The sequence below is a fragment of the Taeniopygia guttata genome, chromosome 6 (assembly GCF_048771995.1).
Source record: "Taeniopygia guttata chromosome 6, bTaeGut7.mat, whole genome shotgun sequence".
Taxonomy (NCBI): domain Eukaryota; kingdom Metazoa; phylum Chordata; class Aves; order Passeriformes; family Estrildidae; genus Taeniopygia; species Taeniopygia guttata.
The window spans coordinates 33180846-33198153 of record NC_133031.1 but is presented as its reverse complement, the minus strand read 5'-3'; the positions used below and the strand labels follow the sequence as shown (position 1 = coordinate 33198153).

At 42.2% G+C, this 17308-nt stretch overlaps 1 protein-coding gene across 1 annotated transcript in view; it reads left to right on the top strand.

Moving 5' to 3' along the window:
- CPXM2 (carboxypeptidase X, M14 family member 2) overlaps positions 1–3395 on the top strand; it is a 71316-nt gene extending 67921 nt beyond the window's left edge. The window contains exon 13 of the mRNA XM_030276587.4: positions 609–3395. Coding sequence (XP_030132447.4) covers positions 609–859 — 251 coding nt within the window. The 3' untranslated portion in view covers positions 860–3395. The remainder of the gene's footprint in view (positions 1–608) is intronic.
- Positions 3396–17308: the final 13913 nt, after the last annotated feature.

The window sequence follows — 17308 nt, the reverse complement described above, 5'->3', positions numbered from 1 at the left end:
TAATTCCACCTTCCAATCCACCGTCACCTTTGGAATTCTATAAATGCCAGAAGTTTGAATAAAATCCCCTCTTTTTTCCTTTGAATTTACCAAGCTTTTGTGTATTCATTTCCTGTCCAATAGCGACAGGGAGGGATATTTGTTGTGAGGGCAGCCTCTTGGACACCCTCCTGGTGGGAGGATGGAGGGTTTTACCTGTGGTGTCATCTTACCCATGGCCAAGGACTTCTCCTGGGGCTGGTGCAGGGCTGGGAGTTGAACTCGATGGTCCTTGTGGGCTCCTTCCTGTGTGATTCTGTGTCCTCATCTAATGGACTCAAGTTGCTCCAGGAAAGGTTTAGATGCAAATTTATTCATGGGAAGGGTTTTAAAGAATTGGAGCAGGCTGCCCAGGGATGTGGTGGCGTTCCCATCTTTGGAAGTGTTCAAACAATCTGTGGCCATGGCACATGAGGACATGTGGTCACCGTGATGGCGATAGCTGATGGTTGGACTTGAGGATCTTAGAGATCTTTTCCAACCTCAGCGATTCTGTGACTTTATAAACACCACTCTCCTCAAGATGAAAGGACCAAAATCCTGAAAACCATCTCTTTTTCCCCCACCAGGAGCTGACGGGGATTACTGGCGTCTCCTCAACCCGGGCGAGTACGTGGTGGGCGTCAAGGCCGAGGGCTACACCACCGCCACCAAGACCTGCGAGGTGGGCTACGACATGGGGGCCACCCAGTGCGACTTCACCATCTCCAAGACCAACCTGGCGAGGATCAAGGAGATCATGAGGAAGTTTGGGAAGCAGCCCCTCGGGCTGTCGGCGCGCCGGCTGCGGCAGCGGGCGCGGCGGTGGCAGCAGCGATAGAGCTCGGCGCCGGCTCTGCTTCTCTCAGCCTGGCTGTAGTCGTAGTGAGAGTTACATAGCCCATCTCTTCATGCCTTTTTCTCTGCACAAGGCCTTTCTGTTTGTGGGGCTGGATGGATGCTCGGGGGGGTTCTCATTTTTGGTGGGAAAAGAATCGGAAATGAAGTTCAAGTCGAAGCAAAAGGAGCTCCCAGTTGAGGGGAGAGACAGGGAGAATGGAGGAAGGTGGTTTGAGTCGAGATGGAATGAAATGGTTTTGCTTTGTTGGGTTGTTTAATCCTTTGTCAATCTGTTTTCTTTAAAAATTGAAGAGAGAGGATAAAAAAACAACAGCAACAAAAAAGAGATACTTACAAAGGAGAAGTGTTCTGAATGAAAAATTGAAAGACGTATCTAAAGTATGCAATTGGTATATTTTTGCAACTCAGAACAGTTTTGACACTCTTTATGTTCTATTCTCATATGAGAGTAAAAGCTGAGGGGTGACAACTTCTGTTTAATGTGATTAAAACTTTTGTCAAAATTTCTTTCTTTGAAAGTTCCCCTTTTGATAAGCAATATATTTCAGGAAAAAGCCTGCAGCAAATAACCCTCCTTTGCTTTCCTGCTTGGGTTGTTTAGATTTAAGGATGCTTTGTGCTGCCAGAGTTTAATGCCAGGAGTGTTTTCTTCTCTGGCTTTTTAAGGCTGCAATTTTGCTCCATGAACTAAACCTGACCAAAAGGTTTTGGGATCAGAACCACTCCAGCACTGTGGCGTGCCAGTTCTTCCCTGATGTGGGAGAAGGACCTGGACAAATCTTTTCCTGAGGATACAGCCAGGTGTGTCATGTATGAGAGGAGAGGCTTAGCCACTGAGAGGTGCTTAATTCACAAATCCTCTGATACCACCTCTTTTCTTGATTTTTGGCCTGACTTGAGGTGTCTTTTGTGCTCCTGCACTTCTCATGCCACTGTCTTCTGTGACATGCAAGGGGTTCTGGGTTCCTCTGCAAGCCTGCTCCTCTTGCTGCTGCTTTTCTGGCCTTATGCCTCTTTGGGAGCAGGAGTTGTGCTTTATTGTTGACTTTTGAGTAGTAAAATTGTACAGCAGGACAGGATTGAGGTTTAGGAAAGATGCAGAGCACATCTAGGGAAGAACCAACACTGGGCAAAGTGCCTGATGAAAATACAACTTTGCTCCATCAGCTTTAATGCTATGACCTAAATTATACCTAAAAAAAAAAGGAGACAGCTGCATTATTTTAGCCAGTCTGTGGCTAAATAAACATCTCTTAACATGCTTGGTAGCAGACTGCAGCTTGCTCTTCCAAATACAATTCTGTTTTAAACATTTTGATTTCTATTTACAGTTTTTGCCAGTTTGATAGGATTCTTGGAAAAGACGTTCAGCAAAATGTCATTGAAACTGAGGAAAAAATAAAGCATGAGCAGACAGGTTACTGTAAAAACACCATGTGCCATCTGTATTAATTATTTTTTATTGTCAAGGAATGAAGGAAACACATAAAAGGTGAAAGACTGCAGAATGAAAAACATAATCTAGAGCCCTTGCATGGTAAATAATCATATTCCTAATTTTTTTAGGCAATTTCAGCCCTTCCTTGTTCTGCAGCTACCACTAAATAAGAGGAAAGGTTCCAATAAAACAGAAGAGTGCACTTTTAATTCTCTGTGACTGAAATTATGGAGCACCTCCAAGTCAGTATCATTTCAATTAAGTAACAGAAGTAAACAACTCATCCAATCATTCCATCATGTGGAATTATATTTTACTAATTTCACCCTCTTTGCACCCTTACAGCATCCTGTATGCCATATAATTCTGTATAGCAAATGTAACTGCAGTTTGTCAATAAGGGGTATTTTTTTCTTGAGAGGTGGGAAGGAATTAATGATGTCTTTGTGCAGGTAACAAAGTGAAATCATTTTGGAATATGGAGTAATGACAGCAGACAGTTGGTTTGCAGTTAAATTTGGTGTGTTCACTGGCAGATGTAGATTTTATGACCATCATGATGATCAAGAGCACACAAGATTTTTTGGGTTAAGAATGAAGTTTTTTGCGTGGATCCTCTCTGGAGTCCCACAAAGGCAACTTTGTGGGTGGTTGGAATGCACTGGCAAAAGTGGAACAAAATAGCCAAATTGAAATGGGATTGAAGGTGGAAACCACTGCTTTAGTCCTGGCAGGTGAGGTCTTTCTGTCTTGAGATAATGATGTGAAAGTTTAACTTTACAAACCTTGAGGTTCCTGTGCTTTGTTCTCAGAACTGAGGTTCTTCCTATGAGAAATTATTTTTCATTGGATAACAAGAAGTGGATTTGATGGGGAATTCCTGGACATCTGTTTGCTAAGACTGGATGGACTGTGATTGCTGAAGGCCTCAGGTGCTGGGGACAGTGGCTTTGGTGTTCTTTCCTGGCTGTCACTAGTGCTTACACGAGTTTGGGCACAGCAGAACTGGGACTAATGCAGGTGACCTTACTCCATTTTAGTCCAGGCATTCCTAAATAAATGGCCTAATAGCTGTCAAGTGGACTTGTCTGTGCAATTATTTTCTGATTGTCCAGCACTGGAAAACACTCAGGCTCCAAGGAATTTTACCAGGAATATCAGATATGTGAATATCTTCTGCTGTTTATGCCTGCCCTGGATGTAATGATGGCAAACTGATGTGTGCCCTATTTCCTGCTGTAGTTATGCACTTGGGAGTTAAAATGTTCCTTTCCTTTGAAATACACAGCGCCATTATTTAACCTTCAGACGCATCCAAACCACAAACCAGTAAATCTGGATACCAATGTTTTCTATATAGCTGCCTTTTCCACCTCTTTAAAACAGGTAATTTTTTCTAAAGTCTGCACTTTAAATCTCTTTTCCTTTTAATATTGTAGGAAAACAGACAACCCTGCAGAGAAGCCAAGAAATAAAACTTGAGGGTGGATTCAGCCCTTTTGTAATTACAGATCCATTTGAACAGCTTATAGCAGTTCTCTTATGTGAGAACTTTGCTAAATCATGATCATCCCCGATACAAAAGAGACAAATACAATCCCTTCCAAGTAATAAGAAATTCATCTGCACAACCTCACCCACACAGGGAAGGTTACACAAATGAAAGGTTAAAACAGGAGATTCTCCACTCTGCTTGATAATACCAACCATCAGTTATCTGCTCCCATGCAGAGCCCTGACAATCATAAAACACAGTGGGAGCTGCCTGGCTGCTCCTTAACTATCCCTGTCAGGTTATCCAGCTGCTCATTTTTATTGGTTCATTATCATCTGGGTTTTTCTCATCCAGCCCGATAACCACGAGTGCAGTAACATCTCAAAGACAGCGCTCAGTACCTGCAAATCCCAGACTGGTTTGGGTTGGGAGGATCTTAAAATCCATCTCATTCCACTCCTGCCATGGCAGAGACACCTTCCACAATCCCAGGTTGCTCCAAGTCCTGTCCAGCCTGGCCTGGACACTTCCAGGGATGGGTGAGTCAGGTTGGGAATCTACAGAAATTATATCTGCTTATATATGTTGGTAAAAACGTAGTCTGATTCGGTAATCTCTAATTCAAGTTTAATTTACTGTCAGCAGAAGAGTTTTAGGAATATCTGAGTATGACTTTTACCAGGAGGTTGAGCTTTGTGTGGGTAAAACACTGATGAAAATGAATGTGAATGAAATAATTGTTTGTGCTAGTTAGAAAGTACATTTTTTTTCATTGGATACTTTAAGCCTGTCACATATTTTCAGCTTCTGTCATCATCCACTTTCCCTTCTCTTATCCATGAATAGTTGTGGCTTTTCCCCTCTAACTTCAGCTCATAATTTTCACAGAATTTGGGACATCTCCCCAAGTGTGGATTTCAGCAGTGGGTGACAGAGATCCAGCCAGATTTCCTTGTCTCTTTTGTCACTCTGTGGCAGGTGCTTGACCTTTGTGAGAAACACCAAAACAGAGACAAATTTGAAACAGAACACAAGTGGACTCTCACCAATCCTTCCACTAACTAACCTTTAAAAACTGGCATGACATTCCTTTGCTGTGGGTCTGAAAAAGCCCAAGTTTGGAGCGTTTTTAAATTTTATTTTGTAACCAGGCTCAGAGTGAATTTAGGCAGCAGCCCTAAGCCTGAGGGGAAGTGTAAAAGCACATATAAATTGTATAAATTGTGCAGGACAGGAGCTCTGCTGCTTCACACTCCCCAAGGACACAACTTTTCAAAGCCCTTCTCCTCTCCTACTGCAGCAGCTGCACACCTGGAGAAGGAATCAGTGATTTTTACATTGATTTCATGGGTACTTTTAGGACCACTTTTGGCCGTGCTTTGTGTTATCATAGAGACAAATAGGTTTTTTTGGCTCTTTCCAGTCCTTAATAAACAATTATAAATCCTCTTGGCTTCAGGTGATTAACTTCTAGAAGATTTAGTATTTTCTTCTGATACCTCCTTAATATTCCCAGTTTAAATCATATCTATACACTTAATCTGAAGTGTTTACTGGTCTTTAATTTCTTTTTGAAGGTCATTCAACTTCAGATGACATTTTTGTATTTCACTGTAATGTTGTAAGATTTTTTTTAGCAGAAAAAATTGCATTCCGTGAAGCCATAACAGTGAATGCAATCTTGTCACTAAATAACAATTCTCTGCCATTTTCCATTGATAAAAATCAACATTTGGCAGCATCCAAGGTCACTTTATAGCTAGGTGAGGTTCACAAATCCACCAAATCCACACTGAGATTTGTAGAATAATTTGTTGATCACTTTTGTGGCTTCTCTGTCCTCTTAACCTGACGAGACTAAATTTGATTTTGATGGACATTACAGTTTCCATTAACATTTTAAACATTGTTCACATGCTTGAGTTTAATTGTCATCTCAGTTTTTATCATTAGACACATAAAGGATATTTTTATAAATTTCACAAATTTCAGAGGGGCTGTATTGACTCAACAATTTTTGGTGGAACATTTCACCTTAATAGGTAAATGAGTGTTTTCATCAGTAAAAAAATGACAATAATAATGGGATTTGTGACAGCTTGTAAAATAACTCCAGGCAGTGAACACAAAGGTACTTTACAGGTGCATGTTTTTAATACTTAACCTGCCTTTTCAGGAGTTTGAGTGCCTTTGTTCACCTGCTGGGTGTCACACTCAGAGGTGTTAAATCCTCCTTCCCCTCGCTGGTGTTTGGTGATTCCCACAGGTTGGATTAACCAATATCCCACAGTTTTCTGCTCTTTAATAAAGTGATTTTCAGACCAGACCCCTTTTAAACACTTGCCTCTCCCAGGGGAAGGTCCAGCCTTCATCAGGGAAGGTCCCTGGAGTATGACTGGAATTCCAGCAGAGAACATTTGGATTTTCACATCACAGCAGCACTTTTGAAAGTGATTTTTTTTCCCACCAAAACACTACAAAAGAGCACTGCACTGTGTATTCTGAAATACTGCTGGTGTTTAGAGAAAACAGTAACAGTTCCCATGTATTATTGCATTAAGTAATCTCAACCACCTGATATTTTAATTATGTTAGTCATTAATTCTCTCCCTTAATTTGCAGCAGCTGCTTTCTAAAATTCAATACATCACTTATGTCAACAGCCCAACCATTCTTATTAACTCTGCTGTCCCAAAAACAACAAAAAAGAGCATTCAGGGTAAACTGTCATTTAAAGATTAAATATTCATCCAGTATTTTTACACAGAAGTAAAAATATGAGAAATTGAATTACTTTTTGTGGTTTAGATGTGACAGAAATTCAATACCTGGGTTAATAAGGAGCAATGGCAGCATAATCTCACTTAAGCACACCACGGGGATTTAAATCTGAGTTCTGTTTCTTGCCACAAGGATCTGGTTCTATGTCTCAGTGTAAAAAGTGGTAACACCACATTGCTATTTATTGCAGTTTTGTGAGCCCTGGAACTCACAGGTGAATGGAATCATTAATTTGGGCTGGCCAAGCTCAGGGATCATCTCCTGACTCCAGTGTTGTCCTCACAAGCAGAACAGTGAATTTACAAAATACTTGGGAGAGGAATGGGAAGTGAAGGGAAAAACTGACTCTGTTTCTATGATCCACCTGTATCTGCCTTATTTTTCTATATTTGGCTAATGAAGGGCAGCTGGAGCCACTGTAATGAACACAATGATTTCTGGGAACATCCAAACCCCAATGATTGCACTGAAGGACCAAAATAATCAATCAACAGCTCCACCAGAAAGACATAAGCTGTTAAATCTCCTTATTCAGGTTAATGCTAAAGGGCTTTGCTACTGTTGGCTGCTGTATGGTCATTTTTAAATGCTAAAACAAATTCCATGAGTGTTAGAACTTTGAGAGTTGTTCTTCAGAGGTATTTATCTGCTTTTACTTACACACTCTCTGTGACTTTTGGCCTAAAAAGGCCATCAAGTTTGATGACTGAGTCACTGTAAATTTGGGTACTGATGGTCTTGTCCACCCTCACTCAATGCACCCTCAGCACTGTGTGCAGAACCTTACCTGATTTGGGGAAAATCCAGCATTTTAAAATCTGTTTCTCACTAATGAAAGTGTCCATAGAAATTAATTGCTGATTTCCACCTCAGCTGCAGAAGTAATATATCATTCTTAAAGCAGTACGAGTCTCCAGAGGGTACTTTTCAGATTGTCACAGTCTTTAGATGTATTATTAAGACCATGACTGCTGCATGATTGATTTAATATAAATATAAATCAATAGAGCTTCCCTAGAACTCATCCCTGCATTCCCTAGAACTCATTCCCCTGCCAGGAACTTTGTAGATTTTTGGGAAATGAGACCAGAGAAAGTGTGAGACTGGGGTGGGAGAAGCAGAGCCTCTACCACAGAAGGAAAACTGAAAGATGGAAAAGAATATTCCAGTTGAAATCTTCTAGTCCCTTATTTTTCCTGAATAAATTTTTTTTTTGCTGAATTTTCAGTCCACATTCCTGAAGCAGATGCTGAGGTGAACAACAAAGGACATCATAAGTGGTGGCACTTCAAGATTGCCAGCCCAAGCCAGAGAGTTCAGAAGCAGGTGGTGGCAAATTATATTTCAGCAGATGCTGATAATGAGTTTATCATCAAACAGAAAATTACTGTGAAATTTGGGATCTGGCAGAAAGCTGAGTGGGTATTTTTCACACCAAAGGACCTCAAAGCTGATAAAAGCCCAGGGATGGTCAGAGCAGCATTCCTTCAATGAGTTTGTGATTTGACAATCAACTGTTGATTGAAATGCTGAGGATGTTGAAATCACCCATTTCCAATTTAAAATAAAATAAATGCTTGTTATTAGAAAGAAAAATATAAACTATGGAGGGGGAAGAAGGAGCAATTCAGGGTGTTAAAAGTGAAGTAGAAATGAATCTCTGTGACCCACAGCAGCAGCGGGGTGTGTGTTTGTGTGGGCACACAAGAAATGAGAGGACATAAGCACTGCAGAGCTGCCAATTGATCCACACTGGAAACCCCAAATTGTACAAATGCAGCCTTAATATAGTAACAGTCAGAGCAGAGTGTAGGAGTCCCCAGTGTTTCTCAGCTTCCCTGATTGCATCTCCTTGAATTTCAGTGAGCCTAAGAACTCAGGATGTAAAAGAGTGCTTAAAACATCCCTCCCACCATCCAAAAAAAAGAAAAGAAGGAAAAAGAAAACAAACAAAACAGAAGCCCCATCCTGCTGATGAAACCCCAGAGTCGCCTGTGACTTTTGTATCTGAAAATGTTACCTTGAAATATTTGGGAATTTGGCCACAGTTCATGCCAGGTTGTAAACAGACTTAAGAGAGGAAACAACAGATTGTCATCTGCTGAAACCATACAAAGGTTGCTCATGTCGAGATAAAACTGCCCAGCCCCTTTGGCACTGCACTTGATGACTTCCTTATCAGCATCCCAAAGCTTGCCAAGAGTTACTCTTTGATTCCCACTGGGAAAGTAGGAGGATTTTCTTCATCAAAGTTCATGACCCATCCACACCTGGATGTTCATAAAAGGTCCATCACATTGTGGATGCTGCTGGAAACAAACTACTAATAAAAATGTAATTTGAGGCATCTTCTTAAATTTATAGAGCCTTTCATGTAATAGAATTGCTCAGGCTGGAAAAGCCCTCTGAGGTCTCTGAGTCCAACCATTCCTCCTGCCAAGACTGTGTCCCAAGCACCACATCTACAGGGCTTTAAATCCCTCCAGGGATGGGGATTCCACCCCTGCCCTGGGCAGCAGGGCCAGGGCTGGGCAGCCCTTTCTAGAAAGAAATTGTTCCCAAATTTTATGTTCCCACCCTGAGCTCCCCTGGCCCAGCCTGAGGCCGTTCCCTCTGCTCCTGTCCCTGTTCCTGGAGCAGAGCCCGACCCCCCGGCTGTCCCCTCCTGGCAGGAGCTGTGCAGAGCCACAGGTCCCCCCTGATCCCCCTTTTCTCCAGGCTGAGCCCCCCCAGCTCCCTCAGGAGTTCCCCAGCCCCTTCCCATCTCCCTCAGGAGTTCTCCAGCCCCTTCCCAGCTCCCTCAGGAGTTCTCCAGCCCCTTCCCAGCCCCCTCAGGAGTTCTCCATCCCCTTCCCATCTCCCTCAGCCCCTCCTGGGGCTCCAGCCCCTTCCCCAGCTCTGTTCCCTTCCCTGGACACTCTCCAGCCCCTCCGTGTCCTCCTTGTTGTGAAGGACCCAGAACTGGACGAGGATTTGAGGTCCCTCAGCAGTGCCAGCACAGGGGACAGGCACTGCCCTGGTCCTGAGGCCACAGCAGGGACAATAATATATTTTTTTAATTGCTTAATGCTTCAGTGCTCTGTCGACAGAGCCGCTGGTTAGCACTGGGACTGTTCATGTTGCGCTGCTGCTCTGTGCACACGTGAATTAATGATGATTAAAACTCTGGTAACCTCTTGTAGATCAGGCATTGCCACCACCAAGGTGCTCTCTATAAAGTGCCCCTTGGCATTTCAGCCACCATTTGTCACATCAGCTCTCTGTAAGCAGCAGTGGTGCTCCTCTAGCCCAAAACACCTGAAAATATGTTGGATAACTTCAGTGACTCAGCAGCTCTCTAACCCTTCAAATAGGCAGAGCAAGCAGACCTGAATTTGATCAGCTGTTCACAACAAATAATTTGAACACCTCTGTGTGTGCAGTCAAAGCAGATCATCTTAATGTGAAAATGATGGCAAGTATGGAATCACTTTAATAGGATGATGAAGAGCTGTGGGCTCCTGGGGGAAGCAGTGCAGCAGTGTGTGCACCTGCATCCATTAAAAGCAGCAAAATATAGGGAATAATGGGCTGGCTGTAACTTGCCAGACATCTGTGGGGCATGGGAAGAGCTGGTGGGAATTGGGGTGGACTGGGAAAAGAGAAAAATACAGTGTAAGGCAGCCTGGGATGGTGTGATGAAGCTCACACTGGATATTTGCCTCCCTCCTGAAACTGATGGAGGTTTTGGAACACACAAGGAATTTGGGTTATGGAGGAAGAAAAAGTAAAATTAGAAAGGCACAGGTAGTGATGCCTTGAGAAGGCTGCCTACAACAGAGGCTGGGCAGAGTTACAGAATAAAGCAGGGATTTATTAAAGGATCTCCTCATGGATCCACCTTGGGCAGCACCAGAGCCCAGCCAGGGCTGCACCCAAACGAACCAAAATGGCCCCAAAATGCACGAGCGCTCCCGGGGGCTCTCCCTGGGATCAGTTCTGCTCCATTGGCACCTTGGAGTTCATTGTCCCATTCCAGCTTTAGCCCAGGCAGTCCTACCCTGCTTGTTTTTCTCTCTCCAGCCCACGGTGTTTGTGCTCCTGGGCTGAGATTTGGATCATTTGTCCTTGGTGCCCAGCTGGAGCAGGAATTGTTTTGTCTCTGCTCTGTGCAGAGAGCTCAGCATCCCCTGATATGAAGCCCAGACCCACACACTAAAGCAGCTCAGAATCTCCAAAATAGAAAAGCTGAAACCTGAGGAATCAGTAGTACCTATGTCACCTAATCAACTCCATCTACTCTGCCCATTTTTGCTGTAACAAGAGCATGCCCCAGTCCTGGAAGGAGTCTGTGAACACCGGCCAAAACTAGAGAAAACAACCCAAAGTAACTACCAGTTCTGAGATGATCTCACTGCCCATGTATATTCATTGTTTGCTGCTAGGCAGAAATATTCTTTCAGTACTCTTGACGTGGAAGAAGTGGAGAGTATAATTACAAAATACTAATATCTTCCATAAAATTAATTGACCAGTTTTTGCTAGATAATAGATTTTATTGCCTTTGTAGTATTCCTTCAGAAGAATATGTTTGTAAAGGCCATACATATTTATAGGTGCTACCAATATAGAAGTATCTAAATATGAAAAAATGCATAGATATAGATTCCTTTCCTCTTCTTTCTTTTGCATTGCAAAGAAGGGACAAATTCTGAGAAAAAATATCTGTCACAAACCAACCCAGGCTGCAATTGCTGTGTTAAGGTTACCAAGGTCACAGCAGAAGATGATGTTTTATGTGATTACCAGTGACAAATAGCAACACTAATGTGAGTTTATTGATAGGTACAATGGTAGAGATGGCCAGGAGAGAGAGGTACAGGTCCTGCAGTACACAGAGGCTGAGAAAGTGATTTCTCATCTAATAAGAGATGCTGATCTGTCCCTCCTGGGTTGGATGTATGTCCTTGAATTACCAGGCAGCACATGGAACATCTACCTGCTGCTAAACACACCATTATTTAGGGAATGGTGTGAGTTCATCATCATTTACATTTTTCTTTAGATTCAGATACCATCTGCTGCTCTGTTTTCTTTTGCCTAATGTCACAGTCATAAGCATGTAATTACCATACTCCTACTCATTTTTTTTTCATGTTCTTATTCATTTCAAGTTTAATTTCAGTCAGTTTTTGTCCTTAGCTTTCTTAAACCCTGCAATTATTAGAAGACAGTTAATGGGATCAACAGCAACGTTTCATGCTGCAAGGATAAATTTTGAAATGGATTAAATGAGGACAGATGACAAAGCACTGAAAGCAATCTTTAGATCAGAAAAAATGGAAGGAAAAAGTAGCCGTGTACTGACTAACAAATGATGACTTTGTATGTATTAAAAACTCTAAATCTTGGGGTTTTTTGTCTTAGTTGTAAAGCAAAAATTTGCAACCCTGAGAAAGTGTAGGTCTTTGTAAATATTAATGGAGGAAAGTGCAACCCTGGCTCTACTCTTCTGCCCAAGTGCAGAAAAAACTCAGCATGGATCAGTTCTGAGCCAGTTTTTCTGTTTGTCTCTGGGTTATTCTGCAGCTTAAGGGGGGTTGTAGAAGGGAGGGAGAGGGACATTGCATACAGGCAGCTGGTGACAGGACAAGGGCAATGCCACCCTGCCAGGGAACAATTCCTAATTCCCAATATCCCATCTAAACCTACCCACTCTCATCTTAAAGCCATTCCCTGTGTCCTGTCCCTCCATCCCTTGTCCCCAGTCCCTCTCCAGCTCTCCTGGAGCCCCTTCAGGCTCTGGAAGGGCTCTGAGCTCTCCCTGGAGCTTCTCCTCTCCAGGTGAGCACCCCCAGCTCTCCCAGCCTGCTGCATATCAAAGGTGCTCCATCCCTCTGATCAAAATGGATATTTCTGTGATGTTTGCACAGCATATTCCAGCACACCTATTGGAAAACAGTCTGTGCAACCCCACAAGGAGATGTAACATCAGTTTAGGTCAGCTGCTTGTCACCAAGTGTCCCAGAGGCCACTGAATGGCTCCCAGCTTTTTCCCTTCAGAGGTCTCTTGGGTCCCTGGTGCTGTGCTGAGATTTGCTCTGCTGCTCCAGTGTCAGGGACCACAGTGGCTCAGGGACACACCTGAGCTCTTTATTTTGTGTTGGGACTCCTGCAGCTCTGGCTGGGCTCCTCTTCTGCACTGCACATGCTACTAAGTACAAAGGATTCAAGTAGATATTGGCATTGTTGGAGGTGCTGGGAATGTGCCCACTCTCTTGCTGGCATTGCAGCTGCTTTCCTCCCAAAGCCAGGCCAGCAGAAGTTGGCATGAGGCTTTTAACTTGCTCCTACCATGATGCTGGTGAAAGAAAAAAAAGTTATATAATGGTGTGGATGGTTTGAAACTACACTTCCTTGCATTTTCCAGGGTAATTATTCTGTCTCTGCTAAATCTCCAGGCGAAACTTTCCAGGAATTAATATTCCTTTTCATTTGCCTTTGTACTGTGAAAGACAATATTTAGGTCCTTCCTAAGGGATGGGGAAAAAAAAAAGTTGTAATGGAGACCAGAGCAAAATAAAACCTCCCACAGATTCAGAGAGAGAACAGCATCCCAGAATGGCTCACATGCTGTTAGCAGCTTTCCTCTCCTGTTTGTTTGAGCCTGGAGCCCAGGATGGAGCTGGGATCCTGGGAAATGCCTTTCCCTCCTTTCAAAGATAACAGGGAAATCTCTGCCTTTGAAGCCTGATTTGTGCCTTGCTCTCAGTAAAAATTCCAAGTGGCTGCAGGCTGAATGTGAATAAATGATTTACCTCACCCGGTCCTGCCAGCCTTTGTGGGAGCAGGGTGTTAATTTGTGGAGCCTCCTGCTAAAGTGTGCCTGGCAGGGAGGTGGGGTATGCACAGAGAAAGGTGGGGGAAATAGTTATTTGAAATAATGGGGGGAAGTGGGAATAAAAGACGCAGCACAAAGTAATCGTGGTGGTTAAATCAGAAATTATTCGATGTCTGAGAATTTTCAGCTCTTCTGGGATCTCTTCTGCTTTTCTACAGTGGAGATTTAACACCTGTATGGGAAGCAAAAGGGCCCTTAAGAGGCCTAATCTGTGCACTGGAGTGGAATTTTATCTTCAGCTCAAATCTCTGTCTGGAGATCACAGGGAGAAGACTGGAAATGTTTCTGATTCCAGGGAGTGGAAGGTGTCTCTGCCAGTGGCAGGGGTGTGGAATGAGAGAACTTTTAAGGTCCACTCCAACCCAAACTATTCTGTGATTCTATGTTGTTAATGAAATTCATTATTAATTATTAAAGTATTAACGATGAATCTCTGTTAAAAAAAAAAACAAAAACAAAAACCAACAACAACCAAAAAAAAAATCTGGGGAGCAAGAATTTGGATTTTACATGGAAATGAAAGACTCTGCTCTGTGAGGACCAGAAGTTGTGCCCTGTGCAGGGTTTGCCACTTGGGTGGTGTTGAGGAAGAGTCTTCAGCCTTTCTGTGGGAACTCTGAATGGGGAAAGATGTTCAGGGAGCAGGAGAAGGAAGCCACTCAACCTTGGTTTTTGATTTCACACCAGCCCTGAAACCTGCCCAAGATGTCAGGGAATAACTCAATTTAAGTAGAATCACGTGTACCAAGGCTAAACATATATCCAAGATTAGATATAAGCATTGTGTATTCAGATTCCCCAATTATTCCACTTGTGTTGCTCATATTGGAATGAAGTAATATTCCATTGCAATGGGCTTTGTAGCTGCTTTCCAAAAATATGGGAGGGACTGACCAGGTCATATCATTGCAATGACACCACAGGCTTGACTTTTGCAACAATGAAGTGAAACAGGCTTTTTAAAACATTAATTTTATATGAAAAAATAGCTCATGCCAAGTCATTTGTCATAATCACATTTCATTAACAGTGAAGTTAACAAAATCACAATATACAGATTTAGTATGTATTTATTTATATATATCACTTTGTATTAACCATTAACTCTATGTAATAAAAATATATTACAACATTTGATATGTATCCACAAAGCACAAGCCATTGTAAATAGAACAGACAGCACAGGCCCCATTATTCAAAATCTGAACTCAGGAATAATAATTATTTTGTTGCACTCCTTTAAACTGTAAACTCCTTTAAACTTTAAACTGTAGCCACAGTGAATTTTACTTGTCTGCCTTTGCATTAATGGATTTGTTTCTCTGGAATATCTCTCAGGAGACTCAGAGTTTAGCTCACCTGGGACCCTAAAATCCATGTTAACTCATGGCACTCTTAAGTGTGTTGTCATTACAAAGAGGTCTGTGCATCCCTTTCTCCACACACCTTAGAAAGATTTCATCTATATTCCCATTTTCCCCCTAAATAAATAACCCCTGCAATTAGACCCCATTTTTAAACAAAAAAAAAAAGTTAAATGCAATAAATTATAGTGGCATATTTATAATAATATAATCAAACATGCCCTATCTACAGCAGCTGTAAATGTTATTTCATAACTATCTTCCTTCAGACTGGCTCTAGGTGCTTTTAGAAATAGGAAACCATCTATTTTCAATATTTGCAAAACAAAATAAATATTTTAAATACATAGACTGAACATTTTATACTTCTCATTATATAAATGGTTCTTACTCACCCAAGCAACCCCACTGTCCTTGCAGCAAGGAGTTGTAAAACCAGCTCCTAATGACTTTTTAAAAAATCAAATAATCTTCTAATAGTCTAATCTAGGGACAAAAGTTTATCTCCCACTGCACCTGGAAGGATTGGTAATAAGTTACATTCCTGCAAGAATTCAGAGGGGAACAATTAGTGATTGACAAATATATGGAAATTTTAATCCTAAAATAATCTTCAAAAATAAAAACGCAGTGGAAAAAAATGCTAAGGATTAGAAAAATGCCCTGTGTATAAATAAAGTTAATCAAGGCACCTCTTAGTTACCTATTTCTATTTTCCAAGGCAATATGTGATAATAGTTTTCAAATATCTTGTCTGGGAAGCCCTATGGTTTCTGCTATAAAAAGACCCATTCTTTAGTCTGGATGATGCAGGTAGCTTTATTTTACTATTTTTCAAATGAGGCTGGGCACAAAGCACAGAGAACTTGTCCCCAACCTTGTCAAAAGTTGAGGGCACTGAGCATTTCACTGACTTTCCTCACAAAAGTCACTCAATTAATGAGATTTCTTGCTTTGTATTTTTTTACCCCTCTGTTGGTCGTTGATCCCACTAGCAAAACAGGAGAAGAATTTACCATCTGTGCAAAAGGAATTAGTGGTTAGGAGGTAAATTAAAACACTTTGGTATCTGACAGGGCTTTTTGAAGTTTTTGTTCAAGAGCTCAGAGTGCAATAGAGAGCAGGACAGTGGGGAGGGCAGCAGGGGGAAAGCTGCAGCCAGTTCTGCACCACAGACCTGCTGCACTGCCACTAAAACCTCACTGGGATGCTCTGGCATTGCATTAAAAACCATTGGATCCAAATCCCAAGGGAATGGGGACTTCTCATTGTTTTGCTCTTTGTATGCCTTTTAAAAAAACATTTGTTTTAAAGTTCTAATTGTAGAACTACAGTGACTAGAAATCGGTTTTCTAATGCCAGAAAGATGGAGAGGAACTTTGGACCAGAGCAGGGGGTGACAGGACAAAGGGAAATGGATTCAAACTGACAGAGATTTAGATAGGATATTGGGAATTAGGAATTGTTTCTTGTGAGGGTGCCCAGAGCAGCTGTGGCTGCCCCTGGATCCCTGGCAGTGCCCAAGGCCAGGTTGGACAGAGCTTGGAGCAACCTGGGACAGCGGAAGGTGTCCCTGCCATGGCAGGGGTGGCATGGGATGGGATTTAAGCTCCCTTCCAACCCAAAACCCCTCCATGACTCTCTGACTCACTAGTAATTCCAGATGGAAATCCTTTTCCTAGCACGACTTTGTTTGTAAATAATCAGCCATATGGACTTGTGCCTTTGGGTATATTGAAAGCATGTGAAATAGCATTTCTTTAACAAAAAAAAAAAAGTTATTTTACTCCTCAGTTGCCACCCCTGCTGTCACACCCCTGATGCTTTTCTTCTTGGCACACACATTTCTGAAGGGCACTTGCAGCCTGTAGGGCTAATCCTCCTCAGAAATACAGACATATGTGATAAACTACAGCAACTTCTCCAGCTCATAGATCAGCAGTATTTGCTTAAAAACCAACAATCCTAAATACATATTTACACCAAGCACACCAGGAATACACGTAAGAAGCTGACGTTTTACTAAAGACTGCAGCAGCTCTTTTCTCCATGTAAACTTTTACACCTCCCAACAGGGAACAGCTGCCTTTTGGAGCAGGATGTTTTTCCTAAAAAAAATTCACCCATCGAAAATTTTCACTCTATTGAATGCTGAAAGCGCAAGAAGCAAATTAAAAATAAATAGATTTAAGGCTACGACATCATTATTCTCACTTATTCAGGTCTGGGGAGGTTGGAAAGACATAATCCCTGATTCTGCAGACACAAAAGCCTGTGCTCAGCTCTCACAATCCAGCAAAGCAAACTCACAGCGCCTCTGGGGTCAGGAGCTAACTGAGCTTTTCGTGATGATCAGTGATTTTTAGTCAAGTAACAACGAGCTGACAGAGGTGTGAAGTCTCTGCTTTTAAGCTTTGTTTAATCAGAAGAGTGTGGGGAGAAGAAAGACCTAACAGCAGAGAAAAGCAATT